Source organism: Anomaloglossus baeobatrachus, chromosome 8 (genome assembly GCF_048569485.1).
Source record: "Anomaloglossus baeobatrachus isolate aAnoBae1 chromosome 8, aAnoBae1.hap1, whole genome shotgun sequence".
Taxonomy (NCBI): domain Eukaryota; kingdom Metazoa; phylum Chordata; class Amphibia; order Anura; family Aromobatidae; genus Anomaloglossus; species Anomaloglossus baeobatrachus.
The window spans coordinates 178,851,868-178,873,120 of NC_134360.1; the positions used below are offsets into that span (position 1 = coordinate 178,851,868).

Below are 21,253 nucleotides of genomic sequence, written 5' to 3' on the forward strand. Positions count from 1 at the left end.
TATATAAAACATATTTAGAAAAATGAAGGTTCTTAGTGCAAAACGTTGCCAATTCTTGTATGCCAATCAACCATGGCAAGGTGACCTTTTCCAATGGGACCCTAAACTAGTGTCATGCCTCTGTATGCTGCACCTGAATCTTGGTCTCATTACATTTTGGCGTAGTCGGCAGGATGCAGCAATCTAGCACAGAGATGGCAGACCAGTCCGTGACTAAAGCTACCAGGGCCAATGTTCCACTGGGGGCTATCCTCAGCAATCTGCCAAAGTTCACGGGGGAGAATCTGGCGCTGCATGACTGGGTAGAATGACTCAAGAGCATGCTGTGCATGTATCCCCTTACGCTGACTCTGCAGACTGAGATAGCATTGCTAACGCTGGATGGGGGGGGGCGTGACAGACCGTGATGTTTAGGTCCCCACGAGACCGAGATACAATAGCTAAAGTAATACAGATACTAGAAGACATGCACGGTGACACTACTGACTTGGGGAATTTGAGCATGTGCTTGTTCTGTCAGGTCCAAGGGGAGAAAGAGACAGTGACCCAGTACATGAATGCCTTGCAGGAGGTAACAGCCCATATTACCCCGAAGTCAGATGGAGAAGATCAGGGATTGGAACCCTGGGACTCCGTATTGCAAGATCAGATGGTGGCCGGATGCGAGACCGTCATATGTGGGAGGCTCTGAAAGAACGCCTACGGGGCAGTCTGGTTCTGAGTTTCTTGGAAGTGGGTGCAGAGGCGAGAGTGGGAGAGAAAGAGGCACCTGCTCCCACATATGTAGTACAGTGTTCAGAGATGGCCACTGCTGAAGCAACCAAAACAGAACTAGAGTGTATATGAAAGCTGCGGGCAGAGTTACAGGAAGTGAGAAGAATTGAATTGCATCTGCAGGACACCCCCTTCTCAAGCTAGTCAAAACTGGTGCCCTCCAGCAGCCAAAGTGCATGAGCCATCGCAACCTCGCCTGAATCGGCCTGAGAGAGGCATCATTACCTTCTGGACGTGTGGAGGAAGAGGTCACCTGTCCTGAAATTGTGGCACGCGAACAAACACACCACGTGTGCAAGCATATGTGGCACCAGCGCAGGTGAAGGCCCAGAAAACTGGGGAAGAATCTCAGCCTACCCGAGTCTTGGGACGCCCTAGGGAAGAGTGGGTGCGTCTACAGCAGGCTGACCCTGGGCTGTCCAAGATACTACCTGGGTGACCCTTAACCGATGGCCCCGGTGGAAGGAAAGAGAGAGCCTTTCAGTCGCAGCTCTGCAACTTCTTGGTTAGTGGAAGCATCTTGCTATGAAGAATGGATTACTCTGTCAGTGGATCCAGTTGCCGAGGGAGTTTGGGACCACCTGGCAAGTGGTAATCCTGGAAGCAATAGTGTCGTGTCTTGCTAAAGAAGTTCATGAGAGGGCTGCACACTTCAGAGTGGAGAAGACCTTCCAGTGGCTGGAGAGGCGGGTATATCGGCCTCAGTTACGTCGGGCAGCTCAGCACGTTTGCCGGACATGTCGACAATGCAAACTGATCAAGTCCCCCGAACAGCGGGCCACTGTTGGTGTGCCCCCTTCAACAAGATATGCCGAAGACAAGTTAATCTGGCAACACTTGATGCGATGTGTACAGAAATCCAAACAGATGATGACTACCATGAGTCCGTGCCTTGAGAACTACCAAGTCCAGGAAGATTCCTTCACCAAGTGGATGGCGACTTCAAAGGGGGGGGTATGTAGGAATATGGCCACAAAGATCTATGCAGCCTTGTGAGATTAATGATTTGTCACTTCCTTCTGCTGGCCAAAGAAATAATAGCCGCCAGAAGAATAATAGCAGCCTAGGAATTGAAAACTTGAGGACCAGTTCCCGGGAGGAAGCCTTAGAGAGAGGGATCAGTTGAGGAAGAGACAATGGAGGATGAGGTGAAGTGAGCCGGAGGAGAGACTGGAAGAGGAGCAGAAGCGTGAAGCAGAGCAGCAGTGTGTGAACGTGCAGACAGAGGGAAGGAAAGAAGCCTCCCCTACAGGAGACTGTTGCGACAGCGGGCCGGTTCTGGAGTGGGCTGGAGCAGGTAGTACACAAAACCCTCCAGGCCCCCGCGCCGTCCAGTGAGACCCCAGCTACGCTGGTCAAGATCCCCGGGACTCCCGCTACGCAGGTCAAGAACCCGCTACGCTGGTCAAGACTCTCCAGACCCCCTACACCATCCAACAAAACCCCCGCTACGCCAGTCAAAACCCCCACCACGCCAGTAAGGACCCAGACCCCCGCTATACCGGTCAAGACCCCTGGTCCAGACTATGTGGGCAAGTTACAGACGTTGCCAGGCAAGATAGCCAGCCATGGGTGACCCGTATGCGCTGGGCTGCTGCCTTCTGCTCGGCCGTGGGGTACTTAATGCAGGGAGTGTGATGATAGTGGTTTGAGCTTAGCATCCAGTGCAACTGTGCTGCCCTGTGCTTGATGGCAGCCGAGTCGCTCGGGCCCGGACCTTCAGTGGGTGGCTTGAGGGTCTCCGGACCTGGGGGTCCTGCGGTCACTCTGATCAAAAAGGGGTTGGTGTACGGCCGGAGCCGTGTTTAAGTTCGTGACGCCACCCGGGGGATGTGGTGAAGGTGGACACCACCGCTGCAGTTACGGGGCACCCGGGGGAGATGTTGCGCAGCAAGTTGTTAACCCCTCCGTGGGTATGGATGGTGGCCCCGGGACCCGTTGGGGTAGTTTGACGGTGCAGGGAGACGGGCGGCTGGAGGGCACTGATGTACTCACTATTAGTAAACACACGAGTCTCTGGTAAACCAAGGTGATGGTGGTCGGTGTCCGCAGCCGGCTGCAGTCTGGTCCCCCACCCGGTTGGTGGTCTCTGTCTTTCTCCTGCACCTTTTGTGTGATGGTGGACTACCTGCGCTTGCAACTTCAAGAGTCCGCTCCCCGGCTTGTGGTTGCCCGACGAGCCCTTTGCCTGCAGACGCGGATCTCTCTGCCATGGCGGTGGCTTTCTGTCCCCCTCGTTGGGCTGTTGTCTTCAGTCGGGACTTTGGGTGGAACAGGACCTATAGTCCTGGCCGCAATCAGTAAATTAGCTAGCCCCCAGTAGCTTCTGGACCTAGCTTCAGGGTCTGAGTACCCCCTTTTGTGCTCTGGTTTCCGGGTCGGTTCCCCGGGTCGGTATCGGCGGGCCACTACCCTGTCCCGGTCCACCATGGTTCCACCGAGCCATCTTCCCAGCTCCTGGAGACAGAGGCCTCCGTTTGCCTCCTAGACAAAGGTGCTCGGGCTCCTACCCTGGCACCTGTCAGTTAGTTGCAGACCTGACACACAGGCCTGCCTCCACTTTACTTCACCTCCACTAACAGACTCCCTACTTTTCCCGCCCCAGGCCCTCTGAACTCCTTGGTGGGCATGTCCAACCATCTGGCTCCACCCCCTGGTGTGTCCATCAAGCACTGAGAGGGGTGACTAGGGTTTTTAAGTGTTTGGCTGCTGTCACCTTGTTAGGGGACTGGTGTAATGCGAGGCCCTATCTGTGACTACCTGGCCCGGCCAGGGCGGCACACAACTCAGTGACTAAGCCACAAAGACATAGGGTTAGTGTGGTGCCCTGGACAAGCCAGGGGCCACAGGTAACAACACACACACACCCACCCCCAGCAGTTCACAGCAGACATCCCCAGTGAAACTTGATTCCTTTCCTCGGGCTCAGACAGACACACCAGGTGGGCGGAGTCAGGAGATGGAGACACCCACCCAGGAGTTTAGCTGGCCTGAGGCAGGAAACAAGCAGAGTGAAGTCTAGGAGAGGAAGAGAGAGGAGGTCTGCAGTGAGGCAGACGCAGACAGGGGCCTAGGTTGGAACCTAGGGCCCTAGTACAGAGAGTCAGGCAGACAGTAGTGGCCGTCTGCAGGGAGACGAGCAGACAGTTGGTGGAACCGCAGGTAGCTGGGGCTGGGCGGTGGCCCACCGGTACTGAATCGGGGAGCCAGCTGGAAACCGGAGCGCAGGAGGAGCGTACGGAAGGTACAGGAAAGGACTTACATTACCAACCTGGGGTCAGGGGAAAAACACTGCAGCCGCCTGTGGGACCCGTCCATCCAGCCGTTTGTTTCAGCAGAGACTCTGTGTGTATCATTGGGCTGAGTGAGTACCACCGTGCCGTGCGGCACAGCGCTGCCCCTGTGACCCTGCACCTCGCCAGGCCCCGCAACCCGCCTGCCATCACCCATCCTTACCTCATCACTGGGCCCCGGGACAACCAACCCCCCCTACCCACGGAGGGGAGAACCAACAACTCAGCTGCTCCCTGTCACCACTCCCGGGATCCCCATACAGAGCAGCGGTGGTGTCACCAAAATCACCACAACCGTGGGTGGCGTCACAGACAATCTCCCTTACCCAATCCCCTTTTTACTGTGAAGCCTGGGATCACAGACCGGGTCACGCCACTGTGATACCCACAGAAGTGACCCCGTGGCCCGGATCTGAGTACCCCCTGGTCCCCGGGCGACACATTAGCGGCTAGGGACTATGGACATAGACCCTGACTGGTCCAGATGCTTTCCCATAGTGGGTAACGTGGGCCACATGTTAGTAGAAGGAATGTTACTTCCCTGAAGTCTGCTATACTGAGAGTTTATTGATTGCTGTTTTTGAGAACTAAGAATACTGTAATTCGTCCCATGTGATAACCTTCCTCTGTATTTTCCAACCCCTGCTTGTGGATTAATAAATGTTGTTGCGTCACCACTGTATCTTCCTTCTCTATGTGGTGCATTTGAATCTTGCTCTCATTACAATACCGCAGACCTCTTATTAATCTTAGCTCACTTCTGTTTTATTAATTTTTGTCTTTAACTCAGACCAGCGTTTGCCGAGTAGAGAAACATTCTGATTTCCAAATCACTGGTCAGTGGCTTGTTACTACAGAAAACAATGGAGAAAAAAAGACAGAAATCTATGATGCAGTTATGGTATGCACTGGTCAGCATGCTCAGCCTGTGGTACCTTTGGATACCTTTCCAGGTAGTTATACACATTTTTTTACCTGATTTACAATCCTCTTGGTCCCATACATTGTAATAGAGATGAGCGGACGCATGGATATTTGGGTTTTCTAAATTGACTTTGAAGAAACAGTTTGATTCGGGATCCGAACTTGACCCCAGGCAGCGAATCCCATACAAATCAATGGGGAGACGAATCTATGTATTGAAAAATAGCTGTAAAATGGTTGTAGTAAGGGTTATGGGGCATCAAAAGGAAACAAAAGGGGGGTAAGAGCAGGATAGTTATCCATACCACTTTTCCCAGTGTTCCCTGGAAAATAACACAGCAGTCAGACTCTTTTCTGGGCCCGCTCATTACACTTCATAAATATTCACTGCTTCCACATCGCTTGCTCAGGTATCCTCAGCGCTCAATCTAGTGCGAGCCGCTTGCAGTGTTTGAATGGTCACAATGGGGGTAACAACTAGAGATGAGCGAACCGGTCCCGGTTCGGCTCGAGGTCGGTTCGCCGAACGGAGGTCCCGTTCGAGTTCGGTTCGTCGAACGTTCGACGAACCGAACTCGAACCGCATAGGAAACAATGGCAGGCATTCACAAACACATAAAAACACCTAGAAAACACCCTCAAAGGTGTCCAAAAGGTGACAAACAACTCACAACACAACACAAACACATGGGAAAGTGACAAGGACATATACTCATGCGAAAACAAAAGAGCAGGACAAGGAAAAAGAGGAGGACACACAGATATATGAGTATATGCAAGGAAACGTCGATGCCATTACTGTGCAACTTGAGCCCTGCTCATTTTAGGCTTCCAATCTGGATAAATTGCCTGAACTTGCCACGTACGCCTTGGGGATCTTGTCGTGTCCTGCAGCCAGCGTTCTCTCGGAACCTGTCTTCAGTGCTGCTGGGGGTCTGCTGGCAGATAAGCACATGTGTCTGCCCACTGACAATGTGGACATGGCTCTCAGAGGACTTTTCTTCCCCTGGGTCATCCAGGGGAGGCGAAAGGCACGCGTATTTTTGAGAGTGCTTCATGCAAAGCATCTTTGTAAGCTTGAAAATGGGGGTCAACTGATGCCAGTCAAGTGGGGTGTGTGTGGCCCATTTAGTGGAAACGAGGGAGACTGTGGTTGGAGTCCCCTCGCTTTTGAAAAAAGAACCAAGATGAACAAGTCATGGCTCTCAGAGGACTTTTCTTCCCCTGGGTCATCCAGGGGAGGCGAAAGGCACGCGAGGTTTGATAGTGCTTCATGCAAAGCATCTTTGTAAGCTTGAAAATGGGGGTCAACTGATGCCAGTCAAGTGGGGTGTGTGTGGCCCAGTTAGTGGAAACGAGGGAGACTGTGGTTGGATTCCCCTCGCTTTTGAAAAAAGAACCAAGATGAACAAGTCATGGCTCTCAGAGGACTTTTCTTCCCCTGGGTCATCCAGGGGAGGCGAAAGGCACGTGTATTTTTGATAGTGCTTCATGCAAAGCATCTTTGTAAGCTTGAAAATGGGGGTCAACTGATGCCAGTCAAGTGGGGTGTGTGTGGCCTAGTTAGTGGAAACGAGGGAGACTGTGGTTGGAGTCCCCTCGCTGTGTTTTACATGCTTTTAGAAGGGCATGACATGGCTTAGAGGTTGACTTTCAGCATCTGGAAACTGTTGGCTACCAAAATGCTGCCTTTCCAACCTTTTTAACCGAGGATTTTCGAGACCTTATGCCCATCACAGTGCCCCAAGAGCCGATGCCCAGGCGCCACTCCTCCAACAAAGGCGTGCACGCGCTACACCAGCATGTCGCACTAAACATCACTGATTCCTTGAGAAACTCTGTGTGACAGGGTGCATTTCACCACAGATAATTGGCCCAGTAAGCATGGACAGGGGTGTTACATGTCGCTGACTGGGCAATGGGTTACTGTGGGGAGAGATGGAGAAGGGTCTGCTGTACAAGTCTTGCCGTCCCCACGAGTTGTGTCAATCCTTCTTCTGTATGTAGAAGTTGATACACTGCTTCTGCCTCTTCAACCTCGTGTGGGTCCTCCACCTTGGCCCAAACCCTGTGTGGTCAGGCCACCCTTCCTTGTAACTGCGCACAAGGAATACCACACACCTCCTTACTATGCTGGCAGCAGAGCTCAATGCCATCAGGCGGTCAAAGGTTTACTTTGAAATGTATGGGAAATGTGAGTCACACCGCTGAGAAGTTGTGGACGGTTAGCTCTGGAGACCGAGTTTCATCAATGGTTGTCTCCACTCAACCAGCAGCCAGGGAAGGCCGGGTGCGACAATGATGCAAACATGGGTGCGGCCCTTCGCTGTGACAATGTGACACACGTGCCTTGTGTGGCTCATGTGTTGAACCTGGTTGTCCAGCAATTTTTAAAGCACTATCCTGGCCCACATGGCCTTCTGCAGAGAGCACGGTGTAACGCCTTCCTTGATCCACACACTCAGATGGGCTGTAAATGATAGGCTAGAGGGAAGCCACTCACCAAGCAGGACCCCTAGAACCCTGAAACCCTTTAATCCCTATACAGGGATTAGGAATTACACAGGGCCCAAGGTGATCAATACCTGTGGAAGGCTGCAGTTCCAGAGAATAGTAGTCAGGCAGGGTCAAAACATTAATTGAGGAACAGGAACAGAATGGAACGGCCAGGACTTAATCAGAAAACAAGCACAGGTGAAATGCGGATCGGCCAACAAGGTACATAAACAGCAAGCAGGAAAAGTAGTCAGGTAACAAGCACACAAAATCATAAAACTGAACTGGGGGTAAAAGTAACCAGAGGTTCATAGCTATGTCTGGCAGTGGTCTGCAGACAGGATGGGCATAAAAAAGGGTGTGGTGTCTTCCCATTGGTTGTAGCTGAATGATGGTACTTCATCTGTGAGATACCCACCAGCTACATTCAGCCAGAGATTCTGCATCTGTCAAGGTAATGCAGCCCAGTGGGTGAGCATAACCTGCGTCCACCTGCGCCGCTGGCATCGACTCCTCTCCCATCATCAGCACTATGCATGAAAGGAACACGTTGTCACCTGGCGACCGGAGTACAAATTGACGGAGCGGACTCCATTGGTGACTTAACAGCCGTGTGCGGCAATGATGCAAACCTGGCTGCGGGCCATCGTCAGGGCAATGTGACACACGTGCCTTGTATGGCTCACGTGTTGAACCTAATTCTCCAGCAATTTTTAAAACACCATCCCGGCCTACATGGCCTTGTGCAGCGGCCACGCTCGCTATGTGCTCACTTCCATCGTGCGCACACAGCAGCTCAACAACTTTCGTCGCTACAGAAGTCTTTAGGTCTGGTGGTTAAATGCCTGAAATGCGATGTGCCGACACGCAGGAATTTGAATCTGCACATGTTGCAGCGTTTGTGGGAGCACCGCCGAACCCTGCTGCAATACGTTATGACATATAGCCTGGGATAACTTGATCCAGAGGTGGTGCAGATCACGCTGCTGGAGTGGTGTCAGATCAAGGACCTATGCACCCTTCTACACAGTTTACAAATGTCGACGAAGATGTTTAGCACTGGCGATGCCATTCTCAGCGTGACAATTCTGGTCATCTACATGATGGAGCACACTGTAATTGTTATTCGGAGTCAGGTGTTTGGACAAGAGGAAGGGAAGGAAGTACAGGAGGAGTCATATGCGGAAGGGATAACAAGATCTACGAGGTCCAGATGGTCAGCGGCACCTAGGCGGCAGTCATGGTGAGGGAGAGGGATTAACAAGGGCGCATAGTATCAGCAAAAAGTGTTGAGGAAGGTGCAGGAGCCCATGAAGAAATGGAGGACGAACTGGCGATGGGCATGGAAGACTCAGCAGATGAGTGAGAGCTTGCTCACATTTCGGTTGTGCGAGGTTGTGGGGAAAGGGCAGAGGAAGGAGGCACGATTCTCACCTCTCTGCCACCAACACACCAAGGACTTGGTCCTCCTGGATGCACAAGACACATGAGCGCCTTCTTGCTGCACTACCTACAACATGACCCTCGGATTGTACGAATTCAAAGTAATCCTGACTACTGGGTTGCCACACTGTTAGGGGCACTTTGCACACTGCGACATCGCAGGTGCGATGTCGGTGGGGTCAAATTGAAAATGACGCACTTCCGGCATCGCATGCGACATCGCAGTGTGTAAAGGCAGGATGATACGATTAACGAGCGCAAAAGCGTCGTAATCGTATCATCGGTATAGCGTCAGCGTAATTCATAATTACGCTGACGCAATGGTCCGATGTTGTTCCTCGCTCCTGCGGCAGCACACATCGCTGTGTGTGAAGTCGCAGGAGCGAGGAACGTCTCCTACCGGCCTCACTGCGGCTTCCGTAGGATATGCGGAAGGAAGGAGGTGGGCAGGATGTTTACATCCTGCTCATCTCCGCCCCTCCGCTCTGATTGGCCGCCTGCCGTGTGACGTCGCAGTGACGCCGCACGACCCGCCCCCTTAACAAGGAGGCGGGTCGCCGGCCACAGGGACGTCGCACGGCAGGTGAGTGTGTGTGTGAAGCTGGCGTAGCGATAACTTTCGCTACGCCAGCTATCACCACATATCGCTGCTGCGACGGGGGCGGGCACTATCGCACTCGGCATCGCAGCATCGGCCTGCGATGTCGTAGTGTGCAAAGCCCGCCTTAGATCCCCGGTACAAGACAAAATTTGGCAAAATAATTCCTGCCATAGAAAGGGACGCACGTATACAGGAGTATCTGCAGAAGGTGGTACGCAATCTTAGATCTGCTTTTCCACTAAACACCAGTGCTGTACAGAGTGAATCTCAACGCTTTGTCATGGATAGGAGGAAATGGTCTTTTACTTGTCCACATCTGAGGGACCGAGGGCTGGCTGCTGTGCTGAGATGGCGTTGAGTACGGTGTCCCTGCAGAGTTGCACTTTTGGTCATATACCAAAATGAGTTGAAAAAGGACAGATGCTGGTGGAAAGGGGAACAGGTGTGTTGGAAAGGGGAAAAAAGTTTTTGTCTGTGGATTTGGTGGTTAAGCAACAGTAACATTTGCTGAAGAAACACCATCTGTTACAGTGGGACTGGCAGATTTGTATAAGGTGGTATATACTATGTTACCGCTATATACCGAAAATTATTAAGAAAAGAAAGAGAAAGGTATATATCCCCATCAGCAGTCAGTGTCCACCGTGCTCCCAGATGGAAAAGGAGAGGTTGGCAACTGGAAGGTTTGGTGGAGGATACAGAGCTGTGTGGCTATGAAACTAATAGTAGCCTGAACCGAGTTAGACGCCATTCGAATCTGGAGACTGGGAGCCCTGTTAGCGTCACAGGGTCCACATGCCCACCCAGCCCAGGAACTCCCTGTTAACAACACAGGGGCCATTGAGTACACTGACCGTGTGCGTAGGGGCCACACCTGTGGACAGCAGGTGCATCAGCAGCAGCAGGCCTGTTAATGCCACTGGGCTGCACAAGCAGGACTGGTAGGACAGGAGCTGGTCTTAACCGTTCTGCGTTACCAACTGTGGTGGTGGCCTGCATCGACACCCTATCCCTGCCTACCTCTGGCCTAAAGCCGCAATGGGTTCAACACATGGAGGTGTGCTCTTTCGGAGCATAATAGAAGACTGCGCACCTCCTTGTTGGCTCCAGCCCCTTTTATAACCTGGGTCCGCTCCAAACCAGGGTGGACCACAATGCACCTCCTGGAGACAAAAGCAGTGACACGTCATGAGTGGCATAACTAGCGTCCTATTTGGAACCGCAACTTCAATGATGACCTCATGGCTGCCATGACCCAAACACCTCACCAGTCATCGTCTGACCATCATTAATGCGGTGACAAGTCATAGGGGCAGGCCTCTGCAAGCCATTTGGGAGTGGCCTGGCCACATCGTCAGGACACCTGATGCCCTGTGGTCTATATGGGACCCCCACATCAGGGGCAGAGCCAAAGAGTTCATTACCGGACATAGTCTCTGATGCAGTAAGTGCCTGAGCATGCTCAGTAGCATGAAATACAGTGTCTGAAAAAAGACTATCAGCTTTATGGTGTCTAGGCACAACACAGGACCTAGACCCGGCACGGAGTGCAAGTACCTGTGCAAAGAGGCTTTTCGCACTAAGTGTGGGAGCATGCGCTGTATCCCGAAATGAAGACTTAGCCTCAGCAATGGCACAGTCAGGCTGAGCATACTCACTAGGCGAAACACTGTAGTTAGGCTGCGGCTGGGGTAAATCGGCACACGCATGCGCACTAGCTGCCTCTCCACACTTAGATATGGAGGAGAAAGCAGACAGCTGGACAACCCAAGGCACAGCCCTAAATGGCAGCTGACGCCTGGGCGCAAATGAAACCGCAGCAGGCTTCAGGTTACAGGTTTTGTAACAACAAATACCATCCAAAAGAACAGGTGTACTTCTTCCCATGGATAATCTGATATGATCCTTTTTTTCACGGACACAACCATCGCTAACAAATGTAGATGAGGCCAAAACAGCAGCTGCTTCAATGGATCTGAAGTGCTCCATAAAGTGGCCTCTCCTCCACCCCAATTTCAAGATCCCAAATACTCCATTCCTCTGTGGTGTCAATCCAATCGCACTTGCTTCCTAACAGCTCTCAAGTTTCCACCAGCCCTGCTGAGTATGGGGTAACAGAGATGGTTGAGTTTGCATAGCTGTTCAGTCGCACTATTGCCTGGGAATCAGAGGTTTGCTCCAAAGCAAAGACATGCCCACAAAACCGCAGCATGTCAATTATTTTTGCGTTTTTCACTGCGTTTTCCACCCATTGAGTTCAATGAGATGTTCAAAAATGCAATGAAAAACAGAAATTGCAAATATAGCTGCGTTTTAGTGCGTTTCTATGACTAAGGCTATGTGCGCACGTTGCGTACTAGCCCTGCAGAAATTTCTGCAGCGATCTGAAGAGCACATGTGCGCTTCAAATCGCTGCAGAAAATGTCCGTAGAAAAAAAAAAAAAGCCGATTCCATGCGCTCTGCCTGCAGCTCCTGCCATAGACAGAACAGGAGCTGCCGGCAAAGCGCACGGAAGAAGTGATATGTCACTTCTTGAACGCAGCGCTTCGGGCAGCAGCCGAAGCGCTGCGCTCTAAGACGCCACGTGCGCACGGCCCCTGCACAATCTCTATAGATTATGCAGGGGACGCAGGACGCATGCAGTTACGCTGCGCTACAAAGCGCAGCGTAACTGCATGAATTACGCACACGTGCGCACATAGCCTAAAAACGCAGCTATAAATGCAAGGGGTGGGCACTAAAGTGACATGTACAGGAAGAGGATTCTTTCTGTCAGTAAACACAGAAGCGTGAATCCTCCCGGTACCGCAACCGCTGCTACCACAACCCACCCGGTGCCATGTCAGCTCCCATGCGGCGCCATGTCTGGGCGGGAGGTGGAGGCAGCTGCGAAAACAAAAGTGAACAGTAGAAAAAAAAATTTCATACTCACCTGTCTGCAGACTCCCGGTGCCATGTCCGCTCCCAGCTCCTCTCCTGGTACCGCCACTCCGGGTGTGTGCAGACGGCCGGGACACCTCCGATAGCTGCAGGACCTGGCACTGATCACCTGATGCGGTCACCTGACGCATCAGCTGATCGTAAGTCTCGCGGTGACGCCGGCGCAGAGTCGGTTTCACCTATCAGCTGATCCTGCCATCAGGAGAGTTCATCCCTAATTACCAGCAGCTCCTGCAGCGATCGGACAGGATCAAACTCCGCTCTTCTCCATACAGACAGACAGCAGCTGCAGAACTACAAGGCTCAGCATACTCCATCCAGGACTGTATGCAGAAGTTTTTTGCCCCCTGAAAAAATGATGTGGGCTTCGCCATATTTTTGTATGCTAGCCAGGTACAGCAGGCAGGTACGGCTGCCCCCAACCCCCAGTTGCCTATTTGTACCCAGCTGGGAACCAAAAATAAAGGGAAGCCCTTTTTTTATTATTTCATGAATTTCATGAAATAATTAGAAAACAAATGACGTAGGCTTCGCCCCATTTTTGTGTCCAGCCAGGTACAACTAGGCAGCTGGGGATTGGAATCCGCAGCACAGGTTGGCCTGAGCTTTCTGGGCCCCACTGCTGCGAATTGCAGTCTGCAGCCGCCTCAGAAAATGGCACTTTCATAGAAGCGCCATCTTCTGGCGCTGTATCCAACTCTTCCAGCACCTGCCTGCTATACCTGGCTAGCATACAAAAATATGGCGAAGCTCACGTCCTTTTTTTGTAGTTTTTTGGCAAAAAAAATAAAAAATGCTTCCCTGGATTTTCCATTGCCAGTGAAGGTAACACCAAGCAGTGGGGGTTAGCAGCCAGTAGCTGCTTGGATTACCCTTAGCTAGCAATACAAAAAATGCAGCGGGAGCCCATATATATTTTTTTTAATTATTTATTTAAATAACTAAAAACAAAATGGGCTTCCCTGTATTTTGATTGCTGGACATCACAGTGCTGTAAAAATAAATCTTTAAAAAAATGACGTAGCGCTCCGCGGTATTTTGATTCTCAGCGCAGATAAAGCAGACAGCTATGGGTTGCCACCCCCATCTGCCTGCCGTTACCTTGGTTGGCAATCAAAATACAGGGAAGCCCATTAATTTTTTCTATTTAAAAAATAGTTAAAAAAAAAAATGACGTTGGGTCCCCCCATTTTTGATAGCCAGCTAGGGTAAAGCAGACGGCTGTAGCCTGAAAACCACAGCTGGCAGCTTTACCGTGGTTGGGGATCCAATGTGGAGGTCCCCCCAGGCTCTTTTTTATAATTATTTTATAAATATTAATAATTACACAAAAAAAGTAGGGTCCCCCCCAAATTGGATCACCAGCCAAGGTAAAGCGGACAGCTGTGGTCTGGTATTCTCAGGGTGGGAAGGTCCATAGTTATTGGGCCTTCACAGCCTAAAAATAGCAGGCCACAGGCACCCCAGACATGGCGCATCCACTAGATGCGCCAATCCTGGCGCTTCACCCCAGCTCATCCCGTGCCCTGGTGCAGTGGCAAACGGGGTAATAAATCGGTTTGATACTAGCTGTAAAGTCACCTGAGATCAAGCTCAGCAGTTTGTGATGTCATGGCGTCTATTAGATACCCAACATCATAAACTGTCAGTACTAACAAAAAAAAAATCGACAAAAGAAATTTATTTGAAAAAACAGTCCCCAAAACATTTCCTCTTTCACCAATTTATTGTAAGAAAAAAAATAAAGGGGTCCCACGATGACTCTGGACCGTCTAGAATATGGGGGGGAGACACTCAGGGAACGTATCCCCCATTTTCTAGGAGCGCAGACCCTTCATGTGAGGAGTGTCGGTGCAATGAATCTGCACTCACTCTCTCCGGGTCCACAGCAGCAGAGTCCATGTCGTAATGGTTGCTACCAAAGCTGCAATGCCCTGCTCATGAGCTAAGGGCATGCCTAATCAGGAGAACTATTCTACATTTCCAAATATTGGTATTTGCTGATATTATTGCTATTCCACCTACTATATATTGGGGATAGGATCTTGGAGATGGAATACCCCTTTAAGTCCAGTTATCCAGCTGAATGAATACTTAACAACAGAGCTCGCTATTTAGATGTGTTTTCTTGTGGCGTATAACGGACTCTCATGTTTGGTAGTCATTCAGCAGGGAAACTATAAAAGCAAATCCCTTCATTTGGAAATGTAGTATATAGCTCTCCTGATCAATTATGTTCCTTACCTCATGAGCAGGGCATTGCAGTAATAATAATAATTTATTCATTTATATAGCGTTAATAATTCCATAGCGCTGTATGTCTTTGGAGTGTGGGAGGAAACCGGAGTACACCCACGCAAACACGGGGAGAACATACAAACTCCTTGCAGATGGTGTCCTTGGTGAGAATTGAACCCAGGACCTCAGCGCTGCAAGATTGCAGTGCTAACCACTGAGCCACCGTGCTGCCCATTTAGCTTACAGATGCATAACCACCACTCACTGTGTCTGAACACAGGAAGCTGAGCTGACAGCCGCTCTGTGCATGCGGCAGCGTCTATTGTGAAGGAGAGGGCCGTGGGGGGATCAACGCTGCACAGGTACCGTGGGACACCGGGGAACACCGGTGGGGTTATAGGGGGTGACCTGGCAGGGCCTGGGGAGGAGTTTTCTGTCGCATGTGTCATGGCACATGCGACAGAAATCAGAGGAGTAGGGTGAATGTGGCCGGCGCGCTGCTGTGCTCGCGGCCATCTTGGATTTCTGGGAGGGCATCAGGGGGGGCACTTTGGCGACACCGGGGGACCGGAGGGGACCAGGGAGGAGATTTATCATGTTTGTTCATGCCAGATGGAAGATAAATAATTTTTTACCGGCGCTGTCATTTACTGTAACGTGATCATCGGTGTACGGTGTATACCTGTGATCACGTGAGCAGGGACCGGAAAAACCGTCCTGAATCATGATCTCCAGAGTCTCAGCTAGCCCTGAAACCCCGGAGATTTTCTGACGCTGGGGGGCGTTATTCACTTATTTCTGCCTGCTGTTTATAAACGGCAGATCAGAATAAGGCTACATTAACACGACCGATCCATTTTTGCGGTCTGCAAAAAACAGTCCATTTTTTTTTTCACGGGTGCATCCGTGTGGCATCCGTTTCCGTTCCGTAGACGGTCCATATGTCATCTGTTTGTCATCCGTGTGCCTTCCGTTTTTTTTGTGTACTGCAAAAAAACTGAAGGAGGGAAAATACATAAATTTACCCAGGATCCATAGCTTCATCCTACATGAGGCGGTCACATGTTCATTCCAGTGCAATTTTCTACTGCTTTTCACAGCGTAGAGCGCTCTAGTGATTTTCTTGTGCTTGTGCACTTCATATCAGTCTTTTCTGTCATTATAATGTCAGAAAGACACATAATGTCCCACTCTCCTGCATTTTGTAATTTTGCACCCTTTGGTGCCTTTCATGTGGTACTAAGGGGTGCTTAGCTTTGTATTTAGCCAAAAAAATGAAAAAAAAAAAATGACGTAGGGTTCCCCCTATTTTTGTAGCCAGCTAGGGTAAAGCAGACGGCTGCAGCCTGCAGACCACAGCTGGCAGCCTCACCTTGACTGGTAATCCAAAACTGAGGGCACCCCACGCTGTTATTTTAAATTAAATAAATAATTTTAAAAAAACACGTAGGGGTCCCCCCAAAATTGGATCACCAGCCAAGGTAAAGCAGACAGCTGGGGTCTGATATTCTCAGACTAGGGAGGTCCATAGTTATTGGACTCTCCCCAGCCTAAAAACAGCAGGCCGCAGCCGCCCCAGAAGTGGCGCATCCATTAGATGTGCCAATCCTGGTGCTTCGCCCCAGCTCATCCCGTGCCCTTGTGCGGTGGCAAACGGGGTAATATATGGGGTTAATACCAGATGTGTAATGTCACCTGGCATCAAGCCCTGGGGTTGGTGAGGTCAGGCGTCTATCAGATACCCGACATCACCAACCCAGTCAGTAATAAAAAAAAATAGACGACAAACACATTTTTATTTGAAAAAACACTCCCCAATACATTCCCTCTTTAAACAATTTATTAGAAAGAAAAACAAATCCAGGTCTGGTGTAATCCAAGGGGTTGCCATGACGATCCACACTGTCCCAGTCAATGAAGAGCAGGATGTTCCCCATTGGCTGAGAGAGCAATGCAGTGACCTGAGCTAACATCAATGGGTCAGCCCAGGTCACTGCAGGGGATGACAAGTGCTGCTGTCAGCGAGGTACATTACCTGCGCTGATCTCCTGCACTGCTGACAGCACCTGTCACTGAGTTCAATGACCGCCGCCTTCACAGCCAAGTATCGCGAGCGGTCCGTGACGTCACCGCTAGTTAGTCTCGGGTCGGAAGCGAGAGAACGTGATGTGACAAGCGGCGGCCATGGAGGACAGTGACAGCGCTGAGGTCAGGACTTCATCACCGCAGGTAAGCCGAGCGGGACCATGTGTGCAGAGTGCAGGTGGGCGGAGCCATGTGTGCTGGCGGCGGAGTGCGAAGTGGGTGGCGCTGAGGACATCAGTGTCGTGGACTGCTTGGCTGGGGACAGGTGAGTGTGTGTGTGTGTACATGCCGCGTGCAGGAGGGGGCGGACTGAGCTGAGCGGGGAAGTGTGGGCTTCCTGCACGTAACTAGGATAAACATCGGGTTACTAAGCAAAGCGCTTTGCTTGGATACCCGATGTTTATCTTGGTTACCAGCTTCTGGCAGGCTGCCAGTGATGGCTCCTGCACACTGTAGCTGTAAAAAGCCGTGCTTTTTGCTGCTAGAACCGTTCTCGAACATATCTAGAACTATCGAGCTTTAGCAAAAAGCTCGAGTTCTAGTTTGATCTAGAACAGCCCCCAAAATCACTCGAGCTGCGAACTGGAGAACCTCGAACCGCGAACCGCGCTCAACTCTAATGCTGAGCCTTCTAGTTCTGCTCCCCCTGCCTCTCCCTCCTGCATACAGTCCTGGATGGAGGATGCTGAGCCTTGTAGTTCTGCAGCTGCTGTCTGCTCTCCTGAATATTTCCATGATTAAGACCTTTACAGGTCGAAACATGTAGGAAATTGCTCCTCTGTCCTATTTACCTCCGTATTTTTGTCTTGTATTGATGGAAGATTTTTATTACCTATAAAGAAATTGATTTTAAGCCGATTCTCTCCTGGAGTTGCTGGAAATCCTCCTTTTTTCTTCTAGCTGATAATATACAGCTAGCCCTAACCCCATTATTACCCAGCAAGCCACCCATCACCAGGGCAGCTGGAAGACTTGGATACAGCGCCAGAAGATGGCGCTTCTATGAAAGCACCATTTTCTGGGGTGGCTGCGGACTGCAATTCGCAGCGGGGGTGCCCAGAAAGCATGGGCACCCTGCACTGCGGATTCCAATCCACAGCTGCCTAGTTGTACCTGGCTGGACTCAAAAATTTGGCGAAGCCCACATCATTTTTTTTAATTATTTAATGAATTCATGAAATAAAAAAAAAGTGCTTCCCTATATTTTTGGTTCCCAGCCGGGTACAAATAGGCAGCTGGGGGTTGGGGGCAGCCCGTACCTGCCTGCTGTACCTGGCTAGCATACAAAATATGGCGAAGCCCACGTCATTTTTTTGGGAGGCAAAAAACTCCTGCATACAGTCCTGGATGGAGGATGCTGAGCCTTGTAGTTCTGCAGCTGCTGTCTGCTCTCTTGCATACACTATTGGATGTAGTATGCTGAGCCTTGTAGTTCTGCTCCCCCTGCCTCTCCCTCCTGCATACAGCCCTGGATGGAGGATGCTGAGCCTTGTAGTTCTGCAGCTGCTGTCTGCTCTCCTGCATACACTATTGGATGGAGTATGCTGAGCCTTGTAGTTCTGCAGTTGTCTGCTCTCCTGCATACACTAGTGGAGAATGAAGAACATATTGAAGAAGGAAATGACATCAGACCCTTTTTTTTTTCAACAATCTTTAATGGCATTGTTCACTGATAAAAAAACGCATAAAGACGCAGTGAGCAAAAACGCACCAAATCGCGGCAAAAACGCATGCGTTTTTGCCGCGGGTGCGTTTTTGTGCGTTTTTTGCCGCAAAAAACGCGCAAAAATGCAGCGTCAAAAAAACGCAGTGTGTGAACATAGCCTTAAGCTCAAAAACGCAGCTTAAAAAAAAGTTGTGTGCGAACAGCAAAAATGAAAACTCATAGACTTTGCTGGGGAAGAAAAGTCATGCAGTTTTGAGGCCAAAAACGCACCCGAAAAACACGCAAAAACGCCGCGAAAAACGGACTGTGTGCACATAGCCTTAGGGTAAGTTCACACAGTGCATTTTTCGCGGCGTTTTTGCGAGTTTTTTGGGTGCATTTTTGCTCAGAAAACGCTGTGACATTGATTCCCCAGCAAAGTCTATGAGTTTTCATTTTTGCTGTCTGCACACAGCATTTTTTTTAGCTGCGCTTTTGTGCTGCACACAAAAACGCAGAATGTCAATTATTTTTGCGTTTTTCACTGCGTTTTCCACCCATTGAGTTCAATGAGATGTTCAAAAATGCAATGAAAAACGCACATTGCAAATATAGCTGCATTTTAGTGCGTTTCTATGACTAAAAACGCAGCTATAAAACGCAAGGGGTGGGTAGTAAAGTGACATGTACAGGAAGAGGATTCCTTCTGTCAGTAAATACAGAAGTGTGAATCCTCCTGGTACCGCCACTGCTGCGTCCACCTCCTGTCCTGTGCATGTCTGCTCCCGTGCGGCGCCATGGCCGGGCGAGAGGTGGAGGCAGCTGTGAAATCAAAAGTGAACAGCAGGAAAAAAAAATGTCATACTCACCTGTCTGCAAACTCCCGGTGCCATGTCCACTCCCCGCTCCTCTCCCGGTACCCCTGCTCTGGCTGTGTGCAGTGTCCCCGGGCACATCTGATGGCTGCAGGACCTGGCGATGGATCACCTGATGATGTCACCTGACGCGTCAGCTGATCGTAAGTCTCGCGGTGACGCCGGCGCCCGGCTAGCTTCACCTATCAGCTGATGCCATTAGATGACTTCATCACTGATTACTGGCAGCTCCTGCAGCGATCGGATGGGATCAGACTCCGCTCCAGGAGCTGCCGGTAATCAGCACATAAGTGAGTATTTTTTTTTTTGCACTGATGCTTCAGCTGATTGTATAAACGGCTTTTATACAATCAGCTGCTGTGTCATGTGATTCACATCCTTGATCCTGACACATCATCTGATCGCTTTGCCTTCCAGCAAACCGATCAGATGATATTGGATCCGGATTGGACGGCGCGGGACCCTTGACCCAGGATTACTGCGGAGGGGGGTTCTTTATTTCAATAAAGATGGAGTCACTAATTGTGTTGTGTTTTATTGCTAATAAAAATATTTTTCTGTGTGTTGTGTTTTTTTTTATCTTTACTAGAAATTCATGGTGGCCATGTCTAATATTGGCGTGACACCATGAATTTCGGGCTTAGGGCTAGCTGATAATATACAGCTAGCCCTAACCCCATTATTACCCAGCAAGCCACCCGTCACCAGGGCAGCTGGAAGAATTGGATACAGCGCCAGAAGATGGCACTTCTATGAAAGCACCATTTTCTGGGGTGGCTGCGGACTGCAATTCGCAGCGGGGGTGCCCAGAAAGCATGGGCGCCCAGAAAGCATGGGCACCCTGCACTGCGGATTCCAATCCACAGCTGCCTAGTTGTACCTGGCTGGACTCAAAAATTGGGCGAAGCCCACGTCATTTTTTTTTTTTAATTATTTCATGAAATTCATGAAATAATTAAAAAAAAAAGGGCTTCCCTATTTTTTTGGTTCCCAGCCGGGTACAAATAGGCAGCTGGAGGTTGGGGGCAGCCTGTACCTGCCTGCTGTACCTGGTTAGCATACAAAATATGGCAAAGCCCATGTCATTTTTTTGGGGGTCAAAACACTCCTGCATACAGTCCTGGATGGAGCATGCTGAGCCTTGTAGTTCTGCAGCTGTCTGTTCTCCTGCATACACTAGTGGAGAATGAAGAATATATTGAAGAAGGAAATGACATCAGACTTTTTTTTTTCTTTTTTTCTTCAACAATCTTTAATGGCATTGTTCACTGATAATAAACGCATAAAACCGCAGTGAGCAAAAACGCAGCAAACAACGCACCAAATCGCGGTAAAATGCACCCGCGTTTTTTTGACGTGGGTGCGTTTTTGTGCGTTTTTTTCCGCAAAAACACACAAACGCAGCGTAAAAAATAACGCAGTGTGTGAACCTAGCCTAACTCCTAGCTGCAACCACCAGCTCGGGAACACCAAAGTAAAAGGGGAAGGGAAAGATTAAATACCAAACACGGGATTTGAACAAAAGGAACACCGGAGTAGTTGCGCATTACGAATTTACAAATTTTATTACACATATATTAGACAATATTAAAACCATACATAGAGATAAAAATGAAGTGTTTTACAGTGTACAAAACACACACAGATGCAAAGGACGAAAATACAGGCTAAATCTCCGTTGCCTTACAATGATTAGTGTAACACACAAGGAGGGCCTACATAGGTCTATTCCTCCTGCCAATACTAAGCAACAGAGATATAATTCACCCAGATGCTATGGTTAAAGTGCTTAATATAAATAACAAGTAAATAATTGCTATGTTATCCATAGAGTAGTATATCCATAGTGTCTGGTCAAAATGAAAGACTGTGTAAAATGCAATCACCATGTATAAAATCCAGTGTCCAGATTGGACAAATCACTGGGTAAAACATGGA

At 49.9% G+C, this 21,253-nt stretch overlaps 1 protein-coding gene across 4 annotated transcripts in view; it reads left to right on the forward strand.

Moving 5' to 3' along the window:
• The window catches only part of LOC142249368 (dimethylaniline monooxygenase [N-oxide-forming] 2-like), a 261,688-nt gene that overhangs the window by 179,619 nt on the left and 60,816 nt on the right, over positions 1-21,253 (forward strand). For all 4 annotated transcript variants that reach the window (XM_075321000.1, XM_075321001.1, XM_075320998.1 and 1 more), the window contains one exon: positions 4,858-5,020. In XM_075321000.1, the coding sequence (XP_075177115.1) occupies positions 4,858-5,020 (163 nt within the window). The remainder of the gene's footprint in view (positions 1-4,857; positions 5,021-21,253) is intronic.